This window comes from Microtus pennsylvanicus, chromosome 12, assembly GCF_037038515.1.
Source record: "Microtus pennsylvanicus isolate mMicPen1 chromosome 12, mMicPen1.hap1, whole genome shotgun sequence".
NCBI classification, from domain to species: domain Eukaryota; kingdom Metazoa; phylum Chordata; class Mammalia; order Rodentia; family Cricetidae; genus Microtus; species Microtus pennsylvanicus.
The window spans coordinates 63735239-63762932 of record NC_134590.1 but is presented as its reverse complement, the minus strand read 5'-3'; the positions used below and the strand labels follow the sequence as shown (position 1 = coordinate 63762932).

The 27694-nt window shown below is 51.8% G+C and overlaps 1 protein-coding gene across 4 annotated transcripts; it reads right to left on the bottom strand.

Annotated features, from left to right (window-relative positions):
• Positions 1-51: 51 nt before the first annotated feature.
• Ctbp1 (C-terminal binding protein 1) lies at positions 52-26358 on the bottom strand. Of its 4 annotated transcripts, XM_075943988.1 has the most exons (10): positions 26131-26287; positions 20697-20889; positions 18157-18311; positions 11756-11900; positions 9517-9723; positions 3183-3397; positions 2701-2831; positions 1925-2052; positions 1442-1559; positions 52-1011 (listed from the first exon to the last, which is right to left on the bottom strand). In XM_075943988.1, exons 2-10 carry the CDS (start codon positions 20701-20703, stop codon positions 825-827), a joined length of 1293 nt encoding a protein of 430 aa, XP_075800103.1. In that variant the 5' UTR covers positions 20704-20889; positions 26131-26287; the 3' UTR covers positions 52-824. The 4 variants fall into 4 exon arrangements, with proteins under 4 accessions (XP_075800103.1, XP_075800105.1, XP_075800102.1 ...); XM_075943990.1 differs by lacking the exon at positions 20697-20889 and having other exon boundaries at positions 26131-26358; XM_075943987.1 differs by lacking the exon at positions 20697-20889 and having other exon boundaries at positions 52-1008; positions 26131-26306.
• Between the last annotated feature and the right edge of the window lie 1336 nt (positions 26359-27694).

Genomic DNA, 27694 nt, shown 5'->3' with positions numbered 1-27694 from the left:
GGGACCTGACAGTGCTCCTAGATGAAGCCACGAAAGCGGTACCAGGCATGCTTGCTCTTTCTGGGGTCTTTATTTCTTTAAAATAATTCATACAAATGGTTACAGTCACAAACATGATTTTAACCAAAATATTGCTAGCCTACCACATCAGCAGGACGGCACCACGCAGGCAAGGGTCTGCAACCCCTGCCTACCCAGGACAGACACGGATGGTCCTGAGCACACTGGGCACTGCAAACACTCCTCTGAGCCACTCGCGATGCCGTCTTCATTTGGAACAAAGGGGTTCATGCCAAAATTAGGAAGAACAGCTTTTGTTGTTTTTCTAAATTATTCTAAAAATAAGACAAGCAGGTAGAAAAACAATGCACTGTGTGGCATAAAAAGAAAAACGGGAAGGATTCATTGTCCTGAGAAGTGTGCCGACGGCCACATTCCGGGCACGTTCCAACGTAGAAAAGGAAAAATAATCTCAAACTGACTTGCTGAATGCTCCCTCAGGTTTTCTTTTTGTGGACAGCTAAGCAAACAAATCCTTTGTAATGTTCTAAAAACTGTACACAGACAAGAACATTCGTGATAGAATTAGCTACTAACTTCTTTTGCTTAACGAGGAACGCAAAGGACACAGGACAGTGAGCCAGCCCACAGGACGGGACAACTACAATCGACTTGGGGACGTGCTTCCTCTTGCCCCGCCTGGTGCACGCCCGGGTCAGTCTCTGGAGCGCCAAGGCCCACACTGGATGCCACCTCTGCACACTTGGGTCCAAGGGCACGCGGCGCCCTCCACCAGGCGCCAAGGCTGGAGAGCTCCTCACAGGCTACAACTGGTCACTCGTATGGTCTCTATCCGCCTCAGGCTTGACAGTCTGGCCAGGAGAAGGAGCGTGCGGTGGGTGGGCCACGGGCGGGAGGCCGTGGGACAGGGACATGGCGCTGGGAACAATACCTTCCACAGCAGCTGGGATGCCAGTAGGGGCCACACTCACCACACCTGGAGGGTACCTGCTGGGAGAGGAGGGCAGACATGTGAGGTCATCTATGGAGCACCCACCAGCTACACACAGCCCTTTTTGCATGGGGCATCAGTGACCCCTGAGGTCCAGAAAGATTGGGAACAGTGAACACTTGGTGAGTGCTGGGCAGTATCCCTACCTGGCTTCTCACTTACGAAGTCTTCCCCAAGCCCCATTCCCTGTCTCCTTACTATTCTCTGCCCCAACAATAGTTCTGCCCAGTACTCCTGTCTAGGAGGTTCCTAAGTCCTTCCAAAAAGCTCAGGGAAGTGGACTGCACCATCCAGCTCAATCCTCTCCAGTCACAGGGGCCTACATAAGGGTATCCCCAGCCATATCACAGCCCACTACATTACCTACAGCCAAGATCCAGGTTTAAGCCTCACTGTCCTGGAGGCTGTCCTCTGCCCCTGCCTGCTCACCTGTAGGCAGCCCCATTGAGTTCAGGGTGCACCACAGCAGGGTCCATGCTGGCCCAGTGGGTGGCAGCTGTCAGGTGGTCCTTGTTGACACAGTTTTTCAAGCTATCTGGGATCCGGCCTGGGAGGTTGGGAGGTACACCAGAGAGAGACGACAGCAATTTGGGTTAAAAGCTGCCTCTGCAGAGGCCAGAAGGCAGGCACACAGTCACCCTTCTCCCCAGAGCCCTGGATTACTCCCTGTGAACACCACAGGGCTCTGTCCACCTAACAACTCAGCTCCCAACTTGGAGACCCCAGCCTTGCACATGTGCCCTCAGCTCACAAGCAGCTGACAGCACGCAGCCTGGCAGGTCTTCATGTATAAAAATGATATATGTGCTACCCAACTTCACCCCAAGGGATGCCCAGTAAGAGACAACCAAGTGCCACCTCCCCTGAATTGGCATAAAACAGACTTGTCAGTCTGAGAGCAAAGCCACCCACCTGTAATGGCTCGCCGGATTTCCCGGGCTGCCTCCTCTCGCATCTCAATGGAGGCCTGCTCACTGTACCATGCAGCATGAGGGGTGCAGATGAGGTTGGGTGCATCCTTTAAGGGTCCCTGGCTAAAGCTGAGGACAGCACATACCCAGTCAGAGAGGTCTGAGCACCCATGTCTGGGGAGGTGCAGAAGGTAGCCAGTCCTGAGATCTGAGGGCCCCTGACCTGATCCCAGGCATCTGTGAATGTGGAGCTGCAGGACTTTCAAACCTACCCCAAGGTCTTAACAATAAGGGTAGAGGGTCTTCCAAGCCTTAGGGGAGGAGCCATGATGGGGTATTACACAGCCCTGCCCAGCAGAACAAACCCTAGGACTGTGGGCTCTCAGACACAGACTGCTAGCTCTTCCAATGGCTAATCACTCAATTGGTTACCCCAAGATAGGCTTTGTCAACTGCTGGAGCCCCAGAAAGTCTGCCCCAACAGGACTAAAGACTACATGCTAAGCCAAATTAGCCCAGGCCCCATGGTCTCCAGAGGTTGGTGGCTATGGGACCATCACAGACATCAAGAGACAAATTGAGAACCAAGTCAAGTCCTAAGCCTACCCCATAACTGTGGCCAAGGTGAGATAGAATCTTGAGGTTCTTGTTCCCACCTGAGAACAGAGAGTAAACCCTCCCCTAACCCAGCCAGCAAAAGGCCAGAGCTGAAGGACAGCCTCCAAATCCTAATCAGCAGGCTGGTGGGCATAGTCCATCTTGGGGCTCAGGGGGCACCTGAAGGGCTCTGATTCATGCACGTCCAGCGCTGCGCCACGGATCCGCCCTTCCTTCAGGGCCTGGGCCAGAGCCTTCTCATCCACCAGGCCACCACGGGCCGTGTTCACCAGGAAGGCTCCTTGTCTCATCTGAGAAGACAGACAGACGACCATGTGAGTGAATGACATTGGAGCTCCTCACTGGAGTGGCATACCCACAGCAAATCTCACTTCCCACCCACCTGGAGCTGGCCTACTACAGATCAGTTCTGGGAGAGAGTCTGGGCCAGGGTGGGTAGTGGTACCAGCAGGTACACTCTGGACTATCAATGGAATAAGACAGACCCAGGTATCTAATGCTGTTACTGTCTTGACCAAAGGTTCACTGCCTTCTGGGGAAGAAGGGGTACATCCTGAGGGAAGAGTGGGAGCCACACTGTAAGGAAGGGACAACATCGCTCTGGAGGAGAAGGGAGGAGGGTGGAGGACGCCGCAGCGCACCTGCTTGACAGTGAAGTCATTGATGAGGTGGTGGTTGTGCTCATTGAGGCCGCAGTGAAGGGTCACGCAGTCACTGTGGAAGAGCAGGTCCTGCAGTGTGCTCACACGCTGCAGCCCCAGGGCCCGCTCGATGCCATCGGATAGGTAAGGGTCATAGAAGAGGACGTTGAAGCCAAAAGCCTTTGCCCGCAGTGCCACCGCCTGGCCCACACGACCTACAGAGTCAAGATGAAGTGAGACATGCATCCTGAGGCCTTGAAGCCGCCTCACAGCCGGGATTCAAGGGCCTCAAACACAACTTTGCCAGTCTGCCAAAGTTTTACCAGATCCCTGAGGCCTCCATCACAAACACTCAGCCAAGGTGCCTGCTCCCAAGCACCACAATCAAGGGATGGGAGCTAGCTGCCACTCTCCAGCAGCCTGCCATTGATCAGTTCTACTCACTGCTCTGGAAAGCCAATACATAATCAGATTGGTCCCCTCCCTTGGTCACTGGGTCACTTATCAGACGTCCTTGGAATCTCAATTCTGATCACAAACCGTATATGTGGGGACCATTCTGGACAACACTCTTCCTAGAGATTCATATACCATTGACTCTAGCAGCACAGGACTGATGGGATGGCCCAGCGGTTAGGAGGGCCTGCTGCTCTTGCAGAGGAGCTGAGCTCTGTTCTCAACATCCATGTCAGGAGCTCAGGACCACCTTTAACTCCAACCTCTGGCCTCTGTAGGCACCTGCACTCACATGAACATACCCCCTACACATACACACACACACACACTAATAGAAATAAATCTTGAAAGGAAAAAAAAAACCCAAGAACCTAGCAATAAAGAGGTACACTGCACATGGTACATCTGCCACCTTTCTGGCACAACTCCACAGATGTACACCCTATGCCTTCTGAGGCAGGCCTGGCTCTGGAATGGGAGCCACAGCCTAAGGGTCATGGAATGCAGACATCAACTGATGCTGGATACAGAGAGAGCACAGACAGCACAGGCTGCCAGTAGGAGAATGCTAGGGACATAGTCTCTCCTGCAGCATCCATCAATACCTGCCAGGAAAAGAGCATTGAGGAGTCAGACATACTGGCAGGACATGGGCACAACTTTAAAGAGAGTACCACAGAAATTATAACAGAATAAAGAAAAACAAGTAGATCCACAGACAACCCAGATGGTGGGATTAGCTGGAAGGACTTCCGATCGCTGCTGAGAACATGTGTCATAGGCACATGTGATAAATTTGAGAGGACAATGAACTCCAGCAGAGAAAGTGTCCTCTACAAAAGACCTGGACACACATTTTGAACTGGAAAAGCTGTACCTGCAGTAAAGAGCCCATCAGAAGGTCTGACACCAAAGACAGAACAATGGCCAACAGAAATGACCCTAATGAAAGCAGAAGGGAAACTGAATTTTTAGAAAGCCTTTTAAAGAACAAAAGGCACAACTGAGTTTGGGAAAGTGGAGAAAAGATGTGCCATAACAACGTTTAGTTAGAGAAAGCTGTATGATAACATTAACAGGCCAGATAACCATACAGACCACAATAAAGGACGGAGCTCTACCCCACTGTGGTCTAGCCTATAAAGCACTGGTCATCACTAATGCCAAAAGGACAAGAACAAAGAGTGGGAGCAAGTGAAACATGCTAAAGGAGAGAGCAGGGTGCTGGGAAATGCCCAGAGAACCTGCAAACCAGAATTCTGGGAAGTGCAAAGACCAAGTGTGTTTCTGAACACCACAGGGAATTAGAACACATAAATTATAACAGTCGTCATACCAAACACCTGGTCAGAGGGGTGATGCCTAGGTTCTACCACCAGCATGGGGGAAGTACATTAACAAGCTGAACAAGCTCTGTGCGAATGTTATGTATTGATCACTACAGAACACTGCTAAGAGAAATCAAAACATGAAATAATAGCGTGATGTATGTCTTGAGGACATGTGTGTGATTTTCAGAGGCCAGTGTCCCAAAACACTCAAGGACTAAACAAAACACAAACCAGTGAGCTGATTCTAAAGAAGAACTATCAGAAGTGAATGACCTGGCTAGGTGTGGTGGTGCACGCCTTTAGTCCTGGCATTCGGGAGGCAGAGGCAGGCAGACCTCTGAGTTCAGGGTCAACCTGGTCTATAGAGCAAGTTCCTGGACAGCCAGAACATCACAGAGAAACACTGTCTTGCAACACCATCACCAAAAAAAGGAAAAGAAAAGAAATGAATGACAAACAAGGTTGCACCAAAGAGTAAGGTCTCTTGACCCACAGCAATGTGTGCCTGCTACTGAGTAAGGGACACTGTTATAGACCAAAGAGAATTGGAAAGAGGAAACGCAACTTTGTTCAAGGATACACTGTGGATGCCAATTGGAGCATTCTCAACTTGATTATTATAAAAAAGACAGAGAGAAGGGGAGGGGAGGAGAGGGGAGGGGAGGAGAGGAGAGGAGGGTATTTCTGAACTGACAGATACTACTTGGAAGTTAGGAAGCAAAAGAGCTAAAATCCAAAACTTTTCAATCTCTCTAAAGAAGATGAGATCTGCTATGGTGGTTTGAATGATGGCTCCCATAGGCTCATGTATTTGAATTGGTCCCTAGTTGGTAGAACTGTTTGGGAAGGGTTAGGAGGTGTGGCCTTGTTGGAGGAGATATATCACTGATGGTGGGGCTTTGAGATTTCAAAAGTCCACACCACTCCCAGCTTTCATGCTCATACCTAGCTGTGTTCTCATTCTCTCTCTCTCTCTCTCTCTCTCTCTCTCTCTCTCTCTCTCTCTCTCTCTCTCTCTCTCTCTCTCTCTCTCTCTCTGCCTTGTGCTTATGGATCAAATGTAAGCTCTCAGCTACTTCTCTAGCACTATGTCTGCCTGCCTGTTACCATGTTCCTTACCGTAATGGTCATGGACGCAACCTCCTAGAACCATGAGCCTTCAAATTAAAGACTTCATCTTACAAGTTGCCTTGGTCATGGTGTTTTGTCACAGCCATAGAAAAGTAACTAAGACATCTGCCATAATATTTTTAGAGAGCAACGAAACAAAGAAGTAGCTCAGCATCTTGTTACTCCATGTGTCCTGCAACACAAACACCAACACATGGCTCTAAAAAACCAGCTCACTAAGAAAAACGAGGAGACTGAAGAATGTGCAAACCTTTTAGCCAAAAGAGTAAAGGAAGCCAAAGAAAACCACCAGGAGCAAACTGCCAAGAGATGTAGGCTGTCCTTGCTGAGAGCTTCTACTTCTAAGACTGAGTGAGTCCAGCTGGACCAACAGTCAGGGAGCCTGCATGAAACTGACATAAGCCCTCTGCATGTGTAGTTTGGTCTCTCGGAAAGGCTTCTCACAGTGAGAGCAGGACCTCTCCAGGTGCTTAGCTGGTTTTTGGTAACCTGTTCCCCATGCTGGGTTACCTGGCCCCACCTCGACCCACAGGGACAGTCTTGGTCCTGCCTCAACTTGATGCGCCATGCTTTGTGCAAGCCCATGGGAATCTTGTTCCTTTCTGAATGGAGATGGAGGAGGAGCAGATGGGGACAGGGGTAGATGGAAAAGGGGAGGGGACAGGAAGTGAGGAGGGAGGGGAAACTGGTTGGTATGTAAAATAAATTAAAAAAAAAAAGAGTGACAAGCTGGGCAGTTGTGCCACATGACTTTAATCCCAGCACTCAGGGGACAGCGGCAGGCGCATTTCAGTGAGTTCAAGACCAGCCTGGTCTACAAAGTGAGTTACAGAACAGCCAGTGCTACACAAAGAAACACTGTCTCGCAAAACAAAAACCAAACAAACAAAAAAATCCTGTATTCACCTTAGCCAGATTATGGAGGGAGAATTATGTGGCAAATTGTTGCCACTAAAACCACTGAGCCCTGAGAATTTATTGTTACTGTGGAAAGACACAAACTTATTTGCCTATGTTTCTGGCATAGTATACTCAGCACTGAGCAAAGTGTATGATCCAGGTGGTCTGAGACCTGTAAAATCCGAACTATGAAGCTTCTAGAAAGCAGACTCCTCATGCTTTTCTTTTGGCTAAAAGCTGAAGCAGACAGAGACTACTTAAGACACAGGAAACAACTTACAAGTAATAAACTGGATTTCTTCAGAACCAGAATCTGTCCTCACCACAGATACTAAGTGGGCACCAGGGTGTCAATATACTTGTCTGACAAGGCCCTGAGATAGAACACAGATGGAATCTTGCAGATCCACACCAAGACAAACCAAAGAGAACATGACGGGCACCATACTTCAGAACACAGGCGAAAGGTTCTCTAACGGCCAGGCATTCCGGCAAGAAAGGCACTCAGACACTTTAGCTGTCGGAGAGGTGCAAGTAAAACACAAGGGGCAGCACTTGCTGACATTACAGAACTCCAGTTAGCCAGCTGACAAGTGCCAAAGCCACACACCTGCTTGAAGAATGCCGTGGTGGCCTTCCGCCAGCTCTGTAAAGTCACTTCACTTCTGCTTAAATCAAAGAAAAGAGTCCCATGCACAAAGAGACTTGTCTAAACTTGCTCACAGCAGTTGTCTAAACAGATCAACAGAATCCTACTCAACAGTAAGAGTCCTGAGCAGGACAGACGTGTGCAGAAGCAAAGGAGCACAGACCCAGAGTCCTGCCCTGTGGGTTCATTTCAGCTGGACTGAGGAACCTAGCAAGCTGTGCCAGAGGGAGAGCAAAGACAGCAGGCAGGAAGGGCTAGCTGGAAACAGTACAGGGCTGTCCCACACAGAAATACATTCCATACTCTGTGAAAGGAGTAAATTTTGTTTCAGTTGTAAGAGGACAAGAAGGAGAGAGGCAGAAGCCTATGGATGGAGAGGCCAACAGCCATAGGAAAGTAGTTGGCATGTTCATTATAAAAGCAAAAGTTACAGCCCACATTGCCTGTGCACCCTCACTGATGAGCCAAGAACTCACTACCATATTCCACACAGAGGTAGACTCAACAAGTTGTAGAAGAGAAGAGCAGAGATACAGGTTCACTAGGGGCACATACCCATCTCCCTTCTAGAGGGAGGCCACAATGTGTGGAAGCTAGCCTCAGACCTGTTCTGTAGTGGGTAGACAGCAAGTACATACAAATAGGAGGTCCTTAAGGTAGAGGGTGCAATAACTCAGGAGCCCTTGTTGTACCCCAAGGGGACAAAATTCACCTTCCTTGCTTGTTAGACTGTACACTCATACACAAGTATGCTCACATGTATAGCCCTGTCTCTCTCTGTAATCTACATTATCCATATGGGATACATGTTACCATCCATGTATCCTAAGCTCTAGGGAGCTCTGGGCTGGCTACAGGGAACAACTAGACATAGCAGAGAGGACAGCAGTGTAGGCCAGGTAGTCAGTGGCAGACATGTGATACACTGGACAAACAGGGTACAAAAGGGACACATGGCTCAGTCCCCAAACACGAGTGACAAAAGCAGAGGCAGAGCCACTCTAATAAGGAAAGACCAAACAGACTGCTGGAGGACAAGACCTGAGGGTGGGGGTGCCCTGACCACCCAGACCTGCCCAGTGACACCCTTCACCCCCTCACTCCCCCCATGCTTATCTTTCTTCCATCCTTCAACACATCTTGGCGCTAGGACCCTGAGGTAGGAGGTGCTATCTTGTCCTATACACCGGATGGGGGGGGTGGTGGCATACAATGTCATAGAGCACCAAATAGCCCTGCTGTGCATGTCCATTAGGACACCAACAACCATATCCCAGGCCCGCCTCCTGGAACTGAGGTGACCTACACACACTTCCCATCTCTTGCTGCTGGCAGTAGGGTTGAGGCAGGAGTACAGCGCAGCCAGGGTCAACCAAGAGTAGGCAAGGGTGACAAGAGAGCTCTCAAAGGTGGAACTCTAGCACAACTTACTTTGCCATCTCTGTGGTACATATAATAGACAGATATCCACAAAAAGGTGATGGCTGTGAGAACAAGCCAGGGAGCATAGGAACCAACTACTATCTTAGCAGGGCAGAAACAGGCTACTCCAGAGCTGTGGGGAATGAGTGTGTATGTAACCATGTTTGTATAGAGGTTGCACGTATCTGTGTCCATGTGGACACCATGTCTGTTGGATCCACATGTGGCACATGTTATCACCAATGTGTGATGTTCACTTGTGCTCTTACCTGATCTCCATGGATGTGAGGAGACGCCTGTGAAAGACACAGACTAGTTTCTCTAGCCCTGCCCAGGACTAATTATCCTATGCCCTCAACACAGCCAGCAAGTCAAGGGTCTTTATGGAGTAGGAGGGTGGCAGATGGGCAAAGACTATTTGTGCTGAGTCACAGTGGCCACGCACCTAGTCCAATGATGCCCAAGGTCTCTCCACGGATCCTGGCAGCTCCTGAAGCCACCTCTCGAATCTGCTCTACACTCTGGACCCGAGTGCCTTCCCGAAGTGCTTGATGCAGCCAGGTAGTTCGTCGGTACAGGTTCAGGATGTGGCACAGGGTGGAGTCTGCTGTCTCTTCCACAGATGCTGCAGGCACATTGCACACTGCGATGCCTACAAGATATGTGAAGGCACATGTTCTAGGCCCACAGCCTCCTGTCATCCACAGTCAGAGGTGCTGCCGTCAGAGCATACCCTCAGGGTGGTGCTTCAGCAGTAACATGTCAGAAAACATGCCCCACAACCACCTAGGAGACTACATGTCATTGGGCTGTCCTGCATGATGTATGGGATTCCCCTCTGTATGCTGTCAATGTTTTATTATCACTGGTTAATAAAGAAGCTGCTTTGGCCTGTGGCATGGCAGAATAGAGCTAGGCAGGAAAACCAAACTGAATGTTGGAAGAAAGAAGGCAGAGTAAGGGAAATGCCATGTAGCTGCCAAAGAAGACTGACGCCCCTGAACCTTACCGGTAAACCACAACCCTCATGGTAAAATATAAAATAATAGTAATGGGTTAATTTAAGATTTAAGAGTTAGTTAATAAGAAGCCTTAGCAATTGTCCAAGTAGTGTTGTAATTAATACAGTTTCTGTGTAATTATTTCGGGTCTGGGCAGCTGGGAATGAACAAGCAGTCTCCACTTACACCTACTCTTGCAGAACACTGATGTGGCAGCTACCAAGCAAACAGGACAGGGGACAGGCAAATGCTGTCTTGATCATTTCCAGCCTGAGTTATCTGGGCAGGCAGGTGGTTGAAAAGAAGCCAATGCTACTAATGCCCAATTCTTCCCCATCTGGATCATGGGACACAGAACCTTCCTGAGCAGCCATGGCTCTACTAGCAAAGGGCCAGAGCCAAGGTACATCCTGGAGCTGGCTGGCCCCTCCCTATTGACACTACACAAATAACACCTTCCAGTTCCCTGGGGCTTCCCAGGCCAAGCATGCCCTGGCTACATGGCTCCACGATTCTTACTGTCCTGGGAGCAAGTCAGATGAAGCTTTCTCTCCCCTAGCCATGGTCTCCCAATTTACCCAAGGGCCCATGTCCAGGCACTAAACTGATGGTCTATGCTGCCTTGGGCTGCCCTTAGCCCTTGTCCCCAAGGAGGACCCCATCATCCCAGCCGTGAGCTGATCCTCCACAGTGGCCTTAGTTCCAACTCTACTTCCCATCCCAGCAGCATGCTTCTGCCCATACTTCCCACTGAAGTGTGAGGACAGAATTGTTTTGGAAACTATCCTATAAATTAAAGGTATCTGACACCACAAAGAGGAATCAAGACAGGACCCATGCACCCTCCAGAAATGACTCCCTTGAAATAAAACAAGGATTCAGGGAGCAATAGCATGTAGCCTTGAGATACAGAAACAAAACTGATCCCCCAAGAAGGTATAGATGGTAAGACCTGTCCCACTTTCCACAGCTGGGTCTAAAGGAACCAAACTTGGCCCACCATTAGGCCATCCCTAGCTGAAAAGAGGAGCCTGTGAATTCTAGGGACTACAGTGGGACCTTGTCCAGGAAGGGGCAGACCAGTCACCAAGGTTTCAGCCCCTGTGGCTTTCCAGGACAACATGAGCCAACAGAACAAGACTGACTTTCCCACCATACTACTGCAGTCCTCAGTTGCCCTGTGGTTCTCGGACAGGTTAGCTCCTGCCTCCTCTGCAGCTGTAAGGGGCAGAGCAGCAGAATGATGTCACAGCACACTGTAGAGGGCAGCCTTGCTTTGTCAGTGGGCCACTAGCACAGAACACAAGCTACTCTAGAATGGCAAAGTATGGTTATGCTGTTTCAATATAAATAGACTTGTGTACAAGTGTCCACTTTGAGCCCACATTGCTTCATATGTATACCTGCATGGTTTCAGAACGCATTCCATTTTCTGCTATCTTAGGAAGACAGCAATGACTCCCTGACTGGCCCTGTTTCAACCCAATCCCAAGGGCCTGGTAGGCTGGTGACAGCACAGGGAGTCGCAGCCGCATCCTGTGCTGCCCACCACAGCCTGCACTACCCACAGCCCAAATCACCTTCAATTCAAGGAGCAGTCCTGGCTCTACTGATTGCCCAATAGAGCCTGAAGGTTAAGTGAGACATCTTGGTCAGTGGAAACGGGGACTTCAGAGCTCCTACCTAGATCCCCAGCTGACTTGATGTCAATGTTGTCAAACCCGCTGCCAATTCGGACGATGATTCTGAGAGCTTTGAATTTCTCCAGATCTTCTCTGGTCAGTGTGATGGTGTGGTACATCAGGGCGCCCACAGCCTCATTCAGTACCTGCATTGAGGGAAAACAGGCTGCTTACTAAGCTCCTAGGGACCACCAAATGTACCCAAAAAGGCTGAGCAGCCAGCCTCCAAATGAGAGGCATGGGAGGCAGAGGGAACAAGGGAAGAGACGGGGAGCACAATGCAGGGGCAGCTGTGTTCTCTCAATTGTCTCAGACAGCAGCATGCTACAGCAGAGCCTCAGCAGAGGCTGTGGGTAGTGTCCAAGGGCAAAGACTAGCAGCAGCACCTGCAAGCAACCAGCCTCCATGACCAAAACTATGGAGCCCACTCCACACCAGTCTCTACGGAGTACAGAGGACCCAAGTAACAAACATATCCAGAGGCATTTGTTGACTGGGAGTGGGCAGGGCCAGCCTCTAAGAGGGCACCACATCCTGTGAGCAACTCTACTACCTGTCCTCTTTTACACTGGTACTTCCTGCTGATCTGGTTGGCTGTGGAGCCAGGGTATCTTCCTGGGGTGGAGACTGCTCCACATGCAAAGGCTGATGCAGCCTCCTTTTATCATAGCTACACAAGCTCCATAGCCAGATGCATGACCCAGCATGCAGACAACTGTCACTGAGGCAGAAAGGCCTTCGCCTGTCACAAACAGCCACAAGGGCGGAGATAGTAGCCTTTCCACTCATTTTGGGCCCAGGGGCCATCTAAAGTACATGAAGAAGAAACAACCAGATGCTGAGGGAAGATGGTTAGTCTGGAATGCTGGGCCGAGCGGCCTCAAGAGTACACACGCTCAGGGCCAGAACTGATGGATGCCCTTAGTTTTGAGGGAATCAGGGTCACATATACTACTTAGACATGTGTGGAAAAAATGGGTACCCATTTGCCAGTGGAAAGTCATGGAGAGCCCAAGTGGGAAAGAGTGAATGGGGAATGGGCAGCTGACAGCACAGGGAGTGGGGAGTGAGGAGATTTAGGGGAGTCCTTGACAGCATTTTGCCATATGGACTTCAGATGGACAATCATGAGGACAGGAGGACTGAACAGCTGGGTAGAACAGGTGAGGCTGGGGGACATAGGGACCAACCCCATACAAACGACTGTTTGCTGAGGCCCATGGCAGGTATAGCAGTGCAGACCAGAAGTGACAGACCTCAGGGTAGTATTAGAATGAGTCTGTAGTTAGGGACAGATTTAACACGGGTCCTCACTATGTTTGAAAAGGGTTGGTTGTGGACAGGACAGAACCATAGCCTACAGGCCTATGTTGTATGTCAACATGTGTATGTGAACAGCCAACTGGTTTCTTACCCTTAGCACTTAAACATGAGAGTAATGTCTTTCAAAAGCATGTTTTCAATGTACCGCAAATGTGCCAACAGAGAAGGGAGAGATCAAAGCATCTGACCTTTCACTGCACTGACTGTCGCCAGCACTAAGTCTTCCAGAAGCCAGTGTGCTTATGTCCTTGAGCTAAGTTCCTACAAGTGGAGGGTCTTCTGAGGCTCAGACCCTGTTGTTCAACTGCCAACGGACTTCCTCATGTCACCACTGAGCTTTCTACAAATAAACCACAGCCTACTGTCCATCCACTGCTTGTGCTTGAATTTGCCTTCCTGGGTACAATCTACCTATGTTTCTCTGTGAAATTTTTTCATGTTTTTTTCTTTTGTTTGTTTGAGTTTTTTTATTTGTTTGTTTGTTATCTTGGTTTGAAGTTACTTGGCTGCAGAACAAAAGCATACTAGGAGTGGGCTTGCTAGGTAGTGGGTGAACCAGACAGAGTTCTACAGCCCCGGTCACCACCAACAGCTGTTCTGTTGGCCACAGGTCTACCCCCAACCCCGTCCCTCTCCAACACTCCCTTTAGTGTTTCCAGGGAAGTCTGGGAAGGCTGCTGCTAGGCCTGTCTCCAAGAGTCCTCTCTGCAAGCAGCCACTCACATGTCTCTATTCACCAGCTGTGTGACCACGTTAGTGACCTGACTCTAGGGTACTTGGGGTCCTCAATACCAGACCCGGAACGACATGGGCCCTAGATGTTCATGGCAGGCATAGTGACTGGTGCAAACGGGCCATGAGTGTACCAGTGGTAGCACGTTCTGAATGGAGCTCACACTCCAACCGCAGTGAGGTTTCGTGGTCAGGGCAACAGTGCTAACCTCCCTCTGAGAAAACACTGGATGGTTTTATCGCCTGGTGTGCACAGAACAGCTACCATGTGACACTGTAGCTCCTCCCACCTCACCATCATGCCTGACATTTTTCTGCTGACGTAAGGCACATACAGGCAGAGCAGACACTGGCTGAAACCTCTGCACACTATCCAACTCCACAGACACCAGGTAGCTTTGCAGCTGTTCTTCTCCACAGAGGGAAGTGGTATCCAGGCTTTCTACTGTGCCAGTGATTGATCACCTGGCCACCTGGTGGTGAACTGTGGGTTTTCAGGGGCCACAGAGAGGCTTGCTGAAGTGGTTTATATAAACAGTTCTTCTCTGACCAGCTTTCTGCAAAGATTTCCTTTTCCTGCTGACTGGGAAGGCCTGAAGGTCTTACATGTACCCTGGGGCCAGGGCACAAGGAGTAGTGCCCACTTGACCTCACTGAAATTTTCCCACAGTTTACTTTCCTGAGTCATTTGAGCATGCCCAGACTCCTTTCTAAAGCAGTATGTCTTTTGTGTGTAAGAAAAGAACCCCCTCCGCTCTACCAACCGGAACACCATCCCAGCCTTTAACTGGTTTACCAGCACTTTGTCCATATACCTGAAGGCCACACACATCCCTGGGTCTTCTGCTCTGTCCCATCAAGGCACTAACAATGGGTCTCAGAATCTCAGCATACTCTCAAAGGGGGACCTGTTGACCCATGGCAATGGACTCCTGCACACAGTGAAACCCCCTCCTTTCAACCTTTGTCCTGGTTCCAGGTGTGTCTGCAACACGAGCCCAAGGTCAGTGCATTAGCAGCCTGCTGGCCACACTTCTGCCCACTTGCTCCTTGTACATCTTAATTGTAAGGGGCCGTCCTCTGGCCTGGGATATTCTGCACCCATGAGTCATGAAGCGTCATTCTCCCATCTCCAGTGGGGACTTCCTGCTGCCCTAAGTCCTCACTCGGCACATGCTGGGAGCAGTGCCCCTGGGTTCCTCCTCGGCACATGCAGCCCTGGGCTGAAGGTCATTTGCCTGAGAAATTGTACAGCACCCAGCCAGGGGTGTTCTGAAATTCCTGCCACAAGTGACTTTCCCACACCTAGTGGGCATCTCCTAGCCCCTCTCAGAGTCCTCCTGGATCCATGGCAGAAGAGCCAGGGTCTCTGGGAAGTTTTCTTCATCGCGTTCTTCCTTGCTAGTGTAACATTCTCATCTGCAATTTAGACAGTGACACACACAGCCAGTTGTGACGACTTCTTGTTCTGAAAGGACAATTCCCACGTAGCAGTGATATGTAAGACAGTTACTTCCTCTCCACACCTAGAGACAGGTGTCCCATATGTTTGGTTACATCTTCATAGCCATTTGGGCACATGATCCCTGTCTTCTGACTGTGCCATTCCCAGTATATGGCTTCCCTCTTATGGTACACGGTACCTACCCAAGGCTTCAGCCATCATCTCCAATTTCCAGCCAGCAGAAAAAGGGAAGGTGACTTCCCTCAGTGATATGCGCCCAAGGTGCTGTGTGCCTGTGGGTCATCCCATTCCTGAGCCAGGCAGGATCTGAGGTAGGATACAATCTGCACAGCTGTATCACCCAAGGGCACTGGGTGATTGCCCAGTTTGGGCTACTGTGAATCAAGCTGCCATACCTTCAGGTAGAGATGACAGTGAGAACGCATGTCATGTCTGCGAGGACTAAGCCCAAGCATGGCTGGTAGAACGATGAAAGGTTGTGTAACAATACAGAGTGCACAAACTGCCAGGGTTGTGCCTCACTGACATACTGTTTCCTACTGTTCAGGGGAAATCTTCCACCATTGGCATCTAGTTCCTTCTGAGTTCTAGGTTCTGTTAACTTGCCCACTCCTCGCTCCTTCCCTCTGAGTTCTAGGTTCTGGTAACTTGCCCACTCCTCGCTCCTTCCCTCTGAGTTCTAGGTTCTGGTAACTTGCCCACTCCTCACTCCTTCTGAGTTCTAGGTTCTGGTAACTTGCGCACTCCTCGCTCCTTCTCTCTGAGTTCTAGGTTCTGGTAACTTGCCCACTCCTCGCTCCTTCCCTCTGAGTTCTAGGTTCTGGTAACTTGCCCACTCCTCGCTCCTTCCCTCTGAGTTCTAGGTTCTGGTAACTTGCCCACTCCTCGCTCCTTCTCTCTGAGTTCTAGGTTCTGGTAACTTGCCCACTCCTCGCTCCTTCCCTCTGAGTTCTAGGTTCTGGTAACTTGCCCACTCCTCGCTCCTTCCCTCTGAGTTCTAGGTTCTGGTAACTTGCCCACTCCTCGCTCCTTCCCTCTGAGTTCTAGGTTCTGGTAACTTGCCCACTCCTCGCTCCTTCCCTCTGAGTTCTAGGTTCTGGTAACTTGCCCACTCCTCACTCCTTCTCTCTGAGTTCTAGGTTCTGGTAACTTGCCCACTCCTCGCTCCTTCTCTCTGAGTTCTAGGTTCTGGTAACTTGCGCACTCCTCGCTCCTTCTCTCTGAGTTCTAGGTTCTGGTAACTTGCCCACTCCTCACTCCTTCTCTCTGAGTTCTAGGTTCTGGTAACTTGCCCACTCCTCGCTCCTTCTCTCTGAGTTCTAGGTTCTGTTAACTTGCCCACTCCTCGCTCCTTCCCTCTGAGTTCTAGGTTCTGTTAACTTGCCCACTCCTCGCTCCTTCCCTCTGAGTTCTAGGTTCTGGTAACTTGCCCACTCCTCGCTCCTTCTGAGTTCTAGGTTCTGGTAACTTGCCCACTCCTCTCTCCTTCTCTCTGAGTTCTAGGTTCTGGTAACTTGCCCACTCCTCGCTCCTTCCCTCTGAGTTCTAGGTTCTGGTAACTTGCCCACTCCTCGCTCCTTCTCTCTGAGTTCTAGGTTCTGGTAACTTGCCCACTCCTCGCTCCTTCTCTCTGAGTTCTAGGTTCTGGTAGCTTGCCCACTCCTCGCTCCTTCCCTCTGAGTTCTAGGCTCTGGTAACTTGCCCACTCCTCGCTCCTTCCCTCTGAGTTCTAGGTTCTGGTAACTTGCCCACTCCTCGCTCCATTCTCCTCCCATTCCCCACTCTCCTCACAACACATCAGAATCAGGTCTTCTGATCTCTTCCTGCCTACTATTATGTCCTCTGTTTTTTCTATTGCTCCCCCATACCTACTACAAGACCCTCACTATGGCACTGTCTCCTAGCTGAAGGCAGCCCACCCCACAATCAGACTAAGGCTCCTGCTGATGAGAAGCTCTCAACCTTGCCTCCTTGTATCTGAGTATCTGTGTGGAAGTGACAAGTTCCCAAAGACTACAGACACACACTGAGGCCAGGCTGGAAGGACTGTCCCAGATGACTCTGTAGCCACTGAGGAGCAGGGCTGTAAGTCCACTGTATGCTAATGCCATGCCTGGCACGCTTACAAGGCTGGGTACTAAGCTAGGTGAAGATTCGTTCAGATATGGGTGTCACTACCCTCTGGGTCTGAGACAATACCTGCAATGGGCCAACAGGCCCACCTTTTGAGGCCATGGTGCCACCGAGAGCAGAGCTCACCACTCCTCCCAGGGGAGCAAATCTCCAGGCTAGTCAACCAGACCATCTACAAGAGCAGATGCCAGGTCCCTCGTGGCAAAATCCCTGACTGGTTCTACCCCTGAAGGCATTTTAGGTTTGCTGCAAAAAATGCTTTTCAAGCTGTCTCCAGTGTGAAGTCTGACTTGGCTAGGACACAAGCAGAAACCAGGTGAGCATACTCCAGGTAACAGAGGAACTCAACTGAAGTAAGTAAACATCAATCACAGAAGCTGCTTAGAGCTACTAACACCCGACAACAAGCTCTAGGCAGGTACTGTGGATAAAGATATTGTGACTTTCTGTATTGCAGGGAGCATCCAGCATAATCACTGGCAGAAGCCCATAGTTCCACTTCTTCTAATGAACTGGGTGTGATGTAAGAAACCAAGAAAATACAGAGTAAGCCCATCTCTACCGTCTGACAAGGCCAGGCACAGTGACAGGTCACACAAGACTAGGTGGTACTTAGACCTAGTGTGGCCAGAGGCCCAGGAGCATGACAAGTGTTGTGTGCTGACTCGGACTGCAGCCTGAGGTGGCAAGGCCCATGCTCTGGAGTACCCCCTACTCCCCAATGAAACTTGGCCAATTTGTGACCCTACCTTTTCATGGATCTCCTGTGTAGACTGTGCATCACAGAAGGCCACTGTGGCCACATCCTTCAGGATAGGCATCTCCACTGTGCAGTCCCGGCCATCCAGCAACGCCACCAAGGGCCGGGGGTGCATGGGCCCATTCATGATGGGAGGTCGGACGCCTGCAAGAAAGGAGCAGACCACTTAATGCCCTCAGCAGCTCTAATCTGTGACCTGAGGACTGTGCTACCCACTAGAGCTGAAGAGATCAGCCCTGAGAACTTGCTGTACTTAGCATCTGGTTACATGGGACTTTGTAAAATGCAAATTAACACTGTGAAGAAGGAAATGGAGTTTGTGATAGCTTACTGATGACTGAGTGGACTCAGACCATCAATCCCTCAAGAGCACACGACCTGAGATCCTTGCAGACCCTAGTGGGGCTGTGGGGAACAACAGAACTGGGAGCCATAGGCTATCTTGTCAACACAGAAATGTACAGGTCACAAAAGGATGGGATTTGGAAAAGAGCCTGGTCACTTTTTGTTGCTTAAAGTCACTATTTGTGACTGCCCAGAACCCCAGAACCCCAGAGAGAAACCACAGGGATTTTAGCATGTGACCCAACCTGATATCATTCCTAGTGATAGATTTCAAAGGCCAAAAATCTGTGACAGTAAAAAAGGCTACCCCACTGTAGAGCCCACCTCCCAGATCAAAGTGAGAAAGAACCTTAGGCCTAGAGTGCAACTCAGAAGAGCACTTGCCCAGTGGGTGTAAGGCCCTGAGTTTGTTTCCTAGTTACACCAAAGCCTTCACAGATACGGCATCTGCTTGCTCCCAACACACCCTAGACTAGACCCCACTTGGGGCCAAGTGCAGTTCCAGGGGCTTCACAGGTACACAGCCGACACAGTAGTCCCAGGTACTGTCTGGCCACCTTGGGCAGGGCAGCAGACACCTCATGGTGACCAAAGGCAGCTCCACAGTAGCACGCAGCACCAGGCAGGGTCTTGTCTGGCCCCAGGGCCTCCTAAAGAGTTGGCCAGGAGAATGGACCATGGAGAAGGCACAGTCGGGAGTGGAGGACAAGAAATATGTCACCATCCAGTCTCCCACTGAGCAGGCCAGAAGCAGCCCTGCAACAGCTGCTGGCGAGCAGCAGCCTACAGAGTTCACAGTCACTCTTCCTGCCTCCAGGTGCAGAGGCTGCCCCAAGCTGCCAGTGCCAACGACGTGCCTCGGAGAGCCCACGTCACAGAAAGGCAATGTCCTAGGAACTGTCACATCCATGTACAGCAGGGCTAGTGGACAATCACTCTGCAGGTTTCCAGGCCTAGAACTGGATACCTGGGCTGTGACACCGGTCTCACTGACCGCCAAGAAATAATGGAGTTGCCTTCTAGACAACATTAAGCCCAAGGACACCAGCTGAGGAACAGAGGTGTTGCTATACACAGCCCTTCCCCAGTATCAATGTGCATATAAAAAGACAGCTCTACCTTTCTATGACTTCATAAGCAGTAAAAGGAAAAGACCTGATGAACCCAGACTTCAAGGTCACAGACTTGGCATTTGCATACTCCCTTCCTTGACCCCTATGGATCACATCCTTAGCTACCCGTCACCAGACAGCAGTGGCGGACAAACAGCAACAATTCACCTGTCCTTCAACTTGGACTTGCAAAGTGGCTTTTCTCAAATGAAAGTATTACTTTCTGTAGAGGTGATGGACTTACTGCTATTTGAGAAGTGTTGATAAACACTCCCTTTCTCATCCCCCAGCCTGAACACCACATTCTGTAAGAATACGGTGAGCAATGCCCATGTCCACAAATCCTCTAAGGCTACAAAGCAAGTCCTCAGAACACAGCCTGAACCTACTGCCTAGGAAGTCTATACCTCATCGAGGACCCGCTCAGCTGATGGAAACTCTACTCTTTCACCTATAAACAACTCCTTAGGGAGGACCTACAAATGTGGGTGTGGCTAGACTTGGGTCTAAAAGATGGGTATGATACCCAAAGATTCATGTGGGAGGACAGAAGAGCAAGCCCTCTAAAATCCAGTGGGCTTGTCACCGGTGCCCCCTCTTCATTCACAGAGCTGCTCCAGCTAGGCTCCTCCCAGACAAACCCATGCAAGAGGCAGACAGATCTAGAAACTGGACCCCTGCTACACAGGAATACTAGTCCAGGGCTGAACTCACTTAAGAGCCTTTCCCAGACATAAGACAGAAAAGACAAGAAACCCCTGCTGAGCCTACCTCAGGATCTCAGGTCTGCATCGGGACATGCACAACCTCAGAATCGACCCTCAAGCTCCTTCAGGGAAGACCTGGCTTCAGCACCCACTTCCTTACCCTCAGGACACTTTCTGACAGAAGCCAACCCCTAGCACAGCAGCTGAGGACCGCTGACCAAGGCAGCCTGCAAACACCAAGCACATTCTTCAGGCATCCCATAGTCCTCAGACGTAGGTCAGCCTGCCTAGCTTATGGCAGTGCAGCCCATGTCCCTCCTGTAGTTCCTTTGCAGAGATGGCTTCACTTGGCAACCCCTACCAACCTGACATTGCTTAATTGGGGCAGGGTTTCCACGACCATGAATTCGCCTGTCCAAAGCTTTTTGTCTTCAGAATCCCCAGGCCGAACCGCGTTCTGTCACGGAGCCTCATCCCACGTCTTATTGTCTCCAACCAAAGCTCTCAGGCTTCTGCTCCACAGCAGCCACTGAAGCCTGCGTCGGGTTCAAAGTCTTACTAAAAATCAAACACAAGAGACAAGTTAAAATGCCATCAACGGCCGGCTAAAACTCAGACTCCAGGAAACTCCATGGAGTGAAGCTGTACGCTACATCCTTAGCTCTGTGCAGCTGCAGCTGCAGAAGACCAACTGGACAGCAAGGCTCTCACTCTGAGTTCGTGATTCCAGGCTGGGGCAAGCCCCCAAGTCATCTATGTGGACCTAGGAACTGCACTGCAGTTGGCTGCCCCAACAGACTTCTGCTCAGCCCATTCTCCACAGTGGAAGGTAAAAGCAGCCAACATCAGGTACAGGAGCTTGAAACTGCAGAGAGGGGCTACCAGCTTTCCTGGGAAGCTCTCCTTTATGTTTACATTTCCTAATACTCGAGGCTGTTCTAACCATGTCCCAACATGGATCTTTTAACAAGGCTTTCAGGCAAGCTTGCCAGGTGCTGGCTTTCTAGCACTCTACCCAACTTCCTGTATGTCCCTGCTCCAAGTGTCCCTGCACCAGGAATGATTCACCTGCAAGTGCTGCCCAGACGCTCTGGAAATGTAGGCCATGACACCCAAACTCATAATGGCAGGCCTGTAGCCCAGAAACTTAGGGTATTACAGGTGAGCACAAAAGCCCAACCTCTGAAGTGTGTCACTAAGCAGCCCAAGCCCTGGCCCCTGGCCCTAGCATCCACACAGGGACCAACCCTCAGCTTAGGTGGACATCAGGCTGGCTAGGATAGAGCCTGGCCTTGACGCCCTTCAACATCACAAGAGACAAGAGCACTTGTCAGCCCAGACTCTGGAAGCTCATCCAGAAAGCCCACACGTGGCCACAATCCAAGGCAGATTGGGGCTTCAGAACCCAGCACCCAGTGTATTTGGGGAATAGCTCCTTCCAGAAGGCTCACAAACTTTTGCCCCAGCTCTCTTGTGAGTTCCCAGCACCCGTGCCCAGTGCTGGTTTCCAGAAGAGCCCAGCCTTGAGGAGCAGCACAGACAATGCGGAACCAGTCAGTAAAGCAGCAACAATGCCCTTGAGTCACAGTCCTGCCAGTGCCAGGCACCTGCCACAGGCCCAATCTTTCCCTTAGTCGGTGCCATGATAGCCTTTCCCAGTAGAGGGCGCTAAGGTGCCACTGCAGAAGCAAAGGACCTGAAGTCATAATGCTGGGAGCTCTGACAGATTTGTGGCAAGGAGTGTTTGTCCCTTGCATGAGCCACTGTCATCTGCAATAGCAAAAGCAGCAGCCATCTGAGCCATGGGGGCTCAGGGACCATGTCTCAAAGAACTAACCAACAAAAATCCTCCCGGAATGGCCAGCACTTCTCAACTAGGATCAGATCCCTCCTATCCTTCAGCCACCCCATCCTCTCTGCTCCCCCTTCCCCAGACAGGATTTCTCTGTGTAACAGCCCTATCTGTCCTGGAACTAACTCTTGTAGACCAGGCTGGACTTGAACTCACTAAGCCCCGCCTGCCTCTGCCTCCCAAGGGCTGGAATTAAAGGCGTGTGCCACCACCACCCAGCACACCCCCATCCTCTTTAAAGGTACTCTGGGAAGGGATTCTGCAGCAACGAGGGGAGGGGCAGAGTCTCCTCCTACCTCTAGGCACAGATTCTTCTGGGGTACAAGGCCAGCTCTACTCCCCAGCAGCCCTCTCTGGGAACAAAGCTGTCCTATGGGCTGGTCCCTACCCAATTCTGAAGGCCAGAGGACAGAGCCTGGCCACTCAGATCAGGTGGAGGCAGACGCTGGAAGTGCCTACTGTCTGGCAAGAACAGAGCCCTGGAAAGTAAGAGCAGCATGCCAAAGGCACTGCCAAAGGCAAGGGTAAAACAATGGGATGGCTCGGAGGGAAGGTGACTGTGAGAAACAGGAGTGCTCACAGCCAGCTGTGACTTACACCACACATCAGGGAGGCACAAAATAGAAACCATGATAAGAGGCATGGATTTGCCACCTTGCCACCAAAATTATTCATTTTCAGTAACATTGGTCAATTTTGTGTGTCTGTGTGTCTGTCTGCCTGTGTGTGTTACAACAGATACTGCAGGTCTTGACCCCTGAGAACACCTGCCCATTTCAAAGTCAGTTGGGAACACTATCCTCACTGGAAGAGCATGGGCCGTGTGTGATGTTCCAGATTATTAGGGCTGCCTCCCTCCGTGTCCTTCTTATCCTTCCAGTGCTGTAGGGACGTCTGACTTTGTAGAGGACACAGAAGTCATGAGACCTAAAGAAGGCTCCGCTGGAGACTTGTCTCTGGACAAAGCAGCCCTGTGTGTATCTCCACTGGAGACAGTGGCAGGAAGAGCACCACAGCCATAGAGAACTAACAGAAGGGACAGCAATGCCTGGGAGGGGTAGAGATCTTTCTGGGTCCCCACTATCTAGGCCTTCCTGTGGGCTACAAAACCTACACTCCTGGCCCATACAATATCACTCCAAGCCTGGTAGATTTTCTTTTCCTTGAATCACGCAGGCAGTGCAGCCCTGTCTAAAATTCTTCAAGCTCCTACACTGCCTATAGAACACAGGTCTGATGCTAACTAGAGGTCATGAAAAGACCAAGGACTTCACAGCAGGTAAGTCAGGCAAGGCTGACAAGAGGCCATACTATAAAACTTTATAGGAAATGGTCATGTCTTCTGAAGGTGCCACCCCAGTCCACAGAAGGGCTCTGGAAGGACGGTGCGTGTCTGTGGCCATGGACCTCAGCGCCTGAGGGAGAAGGTGCTGCAGCTGCTGCAGGACTGCTCAGAGACTACGGAGACTGCGTGTGTCTACCCCACAGGACTGTGAGGATATAGATGCAGACACTGGTGCTGGTAGACTTTCAAGTGGCTGGACACACAACCAACCCAACATACGCTTTCATGCTGGACACACAACCAACCCAACATACGCTGCTACTTCTCTTATGCAGCAGCTTACACCCCAGGACCCAGAGGCAGGCCACCCTACCCAGCACCACGCAGGCCAAGTCCTTTCCTGCCACCAGCAGGATGAAAACTAGTGTAAAGGTACTGCCATGGAGCAGAGACTCAGGACATTTCCGCTTCACACGCCATGCCAAGGAGCCACAGGGCCACCAGGTAACATGGTCGGCTCTGCCCCAAGAGTACGTAGTTCTCAAGATGAATGTTCACAGAAGCCTCTTGCCAGGTCACACTGCAGGGCACGCACCACTCTAGTTCAAAAGGCAGGCAGGAAAGAGCTGGGGGCCAAAGACCTGATCCTACCTGAAACCCTGGGGGGGGGGGGGCACTGGACCTCTCTGAGCCTGGGGACCATCTGGAGAGAAGCTAAGCACACAGCTGAAACTCAACTACAGGCCACAGGTGACAGAAGAGAGGTAAGAGGTCAGAGCAAGAACAGGATATCACTGAGGCCCCACCAAGTCCTCCAATCCACATTACGTACAACTAGCATGGCACGGTGCCCTAAGACATCTGTGGATGCCAGCGGACACACACAGCAGGACCATGCCTGAGCAAGCTCCAGAGCAGAGGAAGGGCAGCCTCAAACCACAGCTGCCAGCCTAAATAGTAAGACAAGGAAACACACAGTTCCGGAGAACAGTATCACCCCACACTACCCACGAGGCTGTCCCTGAACTTGGCACATCCCACAGCTGTTACCCCATGTTGCAGATGAAACGCAGAGAGATCACACATGAGTCAGGGCTCATAGTCATGTCCACAGACATCAATCTTCCAAAGATCATGTTGCCCCAGGACTCAAGATGTTGGCCCCACTCTCAAGCATTGGGCCTGAGGCCCTGCATGCCAACTACACTAGGTGGCATCCTGCACACTCCTGTTCCTAATGGGCACACACACTCTGATTCTGGAAATGACAGAGCAGAAACAGTGAGGACACACATACTACCTGGGGAAAAACCACTCGGTGTCACCTTACTGACACCCTGGCTCACAAGGCCCACCTTTCTGAATACCAACTAAACGTCCCTTTTCCTTCCTAGGAGGCAAATTTGTCCTGGCCAATCCCAAACTCATCAGGACAAGGGTCAAGGCCCTGGGCCAGAAAAGGTTTGACAAGCAAGACCAGGATGAAGGCTGTCTTCCTGATTTCTGGAAGGCAATGGGCTAGGCCTACCCTCCCCATCCACGGGAAATTCTGGCTTACAATCCTACGATTTTGGGTGCAGAAAAGTTTCCCACAAACACAGACCCATACACACACACCTCCAGGGAGTGACAGCTCTGAAATGGTGCAGTACACCTCCTTGGGGGAGGAGTACCCACCACCAGCCCAGGATGGAGGCAGGCCTGGAGGCCCTTACCCTGTCACACCCTGAAACAGGCCCACAGGATCTGCGACTTGGCCTTGTCTGATAAGAGGTGCAGTAGGCCACCACAGGGCGCCTCCCTCCTGCCTACAGTTCCGTATTTCCTGCTGGCAGCACACACTGCAAGGATTCTTCCTCTACTGTCTTTCAGGCTATGAGGAAGAGGGCAGTGTCCTTGTGAGGGCAGAGATGGGTCCAGACCCTTTCATTAGTAAGGGAGAAGAGCCAAAGAGAGGGATACCATGGGGTGCTTGGATGGTGGGCAACAGCTCCTCTGGGCTCCGCAACCTCTGGGCCGCCCCGCCCGAAGGTGGGGTCGGCCCCACTGCGCGTGCGCCAGGCTGCGCGGCCAGCGAGCACCACCAAGGAAGGACTGCCCTCCATTGGCAGAACCCCTGTGGTTTAAGGACTTTCACAAATGAATAAAAAACTTATATGGTCCAAGGCCAGGGGCCAAGCTGAGCATCACTAAGTCACCTAGAGCCGTGATGGGCGCGTATGCCCTCCATGTTCCCTCAGTGCCACCTCTAGAGAACTGCCCGCTCCCGGATCCGCCAACCCGAGGCCCAGGGGGGATCCACAGGCTCGTCACTCCGGGAACACCTCAGTGCCAGCCGGGTACCCACGGGGAAGGAACCTCGCGGGGCCGCGAGCCAGGAAGGCAGGTCCAGCTAGGTCACAGCCTGGGTCGTAGCACCACAGGCCCCTTTGTCACCTGCACGGGTCGCCGGCGGGCAGGGGACTATAGGGACGCGCACTCAAGTGCAGAAGTTCGCGCATGCGCCCCTCCCCGTGGCCACACCGGGCCCCCCCTTCCCCCTCCCAGCGCGCTCACCGACCACGCACGCGCACTCGTACACAAAGCCAGCGCCGCGCGCGCCCGGCCGCCCCGCCCCCGCCCCCCCGCCCGCAGCCGGAAATGCGCGCGCGCGCGGCCTTACCGAGCGGCAGGCCCTTGTTGAGCAAGTGCGAGCTGCCCATTGAAAGGCGCGGGTGGCCGCGGGCCCCGATGAGTCCGGCGTTCTCCGCCGCAGTGAGCCCTGCGCCTGGGGCGGCTTCGGCGCAGTCTGCTGCTCCGCCCGGCCGCCTGCGCCCGGCCGCCGCCGTGCCGAGCCGCCACCGCGCCGCCAGCCGCGCTCCGACCGACGAGCGGGCGGGGATACGCGGCGCGCGCGCGCGGGCGGGGCCTCGGTTGGTCTGCTGTTTGCCGGCAAGGCGGCGCGCTGGACGTACGCGGGCGGCTCAGGGGCCGCGCTGCCCGCCGGCCCGGCGCTCGCCCCCACCCCTCGCGCCCCTCCCAGGCTGGATCCCCTTCCTGGACACGCCCCCAGCTGTTCCCGCCCCGAGCCTCCCCTCCCTTGCGCGTACCCGGGACTGCGCCTCTGCCACTCCTTGGCGCGGTGACCCGAGCCTGAGCCAGCGTGGTAGAGCAGCCCATCCGCGTGGGGCGCTACCGGGCTGGTCGCCGCGGCCTCAAGCGGACAGCGGGAGGGACGCATCTGGCCTGAGTACGGCTGGAGCTAGGGCCGCGGACCCAGAAGCTGGACAGCGCCCTAGCCAGGGAAGGTGATCTGGGTAGGAGGCTGACTGTTGCTGGGACTGTCAAGCAAGTGATACCACTTAGCTGTTCAAAAAAGAAAAGAAGAAAAATCACAAAAACAGCCCAAACTGGAGGGTGCTGAAGGCCATCTTACCTATGTGTTTTGAAAATAATCAGATCTTTGAGAAAGGTGGGCAGATCCAGTGGCAGATGACAAGGGTCTGGGAGTCTGTTTACAGAACAAATTCGATCCCTTAACGGACATGGATGGAGAAAAGGATCTAACAGGTGGAGTTCCAAACCCGCTACGGTACTTCTAAATAGACGAAGGGCCGGGGGAAGGCCAGCAGACATACACCTTCCCATAGCCCCCACCCCCATCCGGACTGCCTCTCCTACTCCGCTCCACTTTTCTTGGGCAGCAGGTAACTCCCTAGAGATCGTCCAAAGGGCTCCTCCCAGTTCTTCCATCCTAGCATGGCAACTCCATGGCAGCCTAACACCTCCCATTTCTTCTCAGCCTGCCCAAATTCTCCTTTTTCTTGCCCAGTGCAACCAGGGCCACCACATCGCTCCATCACTGTGAGGGACTGTATCAGGGCTTGTTTAAAACCCCATAAGGCCTCCCATTGAGTTAGAGGAAGCCCAGGCTTCTTGTCACCGTCACACGGACTTGGACCCTTGTGCCTGCTGAAGTACTGCTTCTCCCATAATACGAGAACTGTAATACTCTTCATGCCTGGGGTATTCTTCTCCTACTCCGGGGATAGTCTCTGCCAGCCAGGGCTCTGCTCCTGAGTATTTGGAGAGCTGCTGGGTAGAGATGTAGAAATGGACAGGGGTTTCTGAACATGCCCATCCTAGGAGAGCCCTTCTGACTTTGATTGCCCAGAGGCACTTGCGCCACCTGCTTCTGAGAAAGCACCTCATTCTGTTGGGCCACACTCAACCTACACTCCATTCTT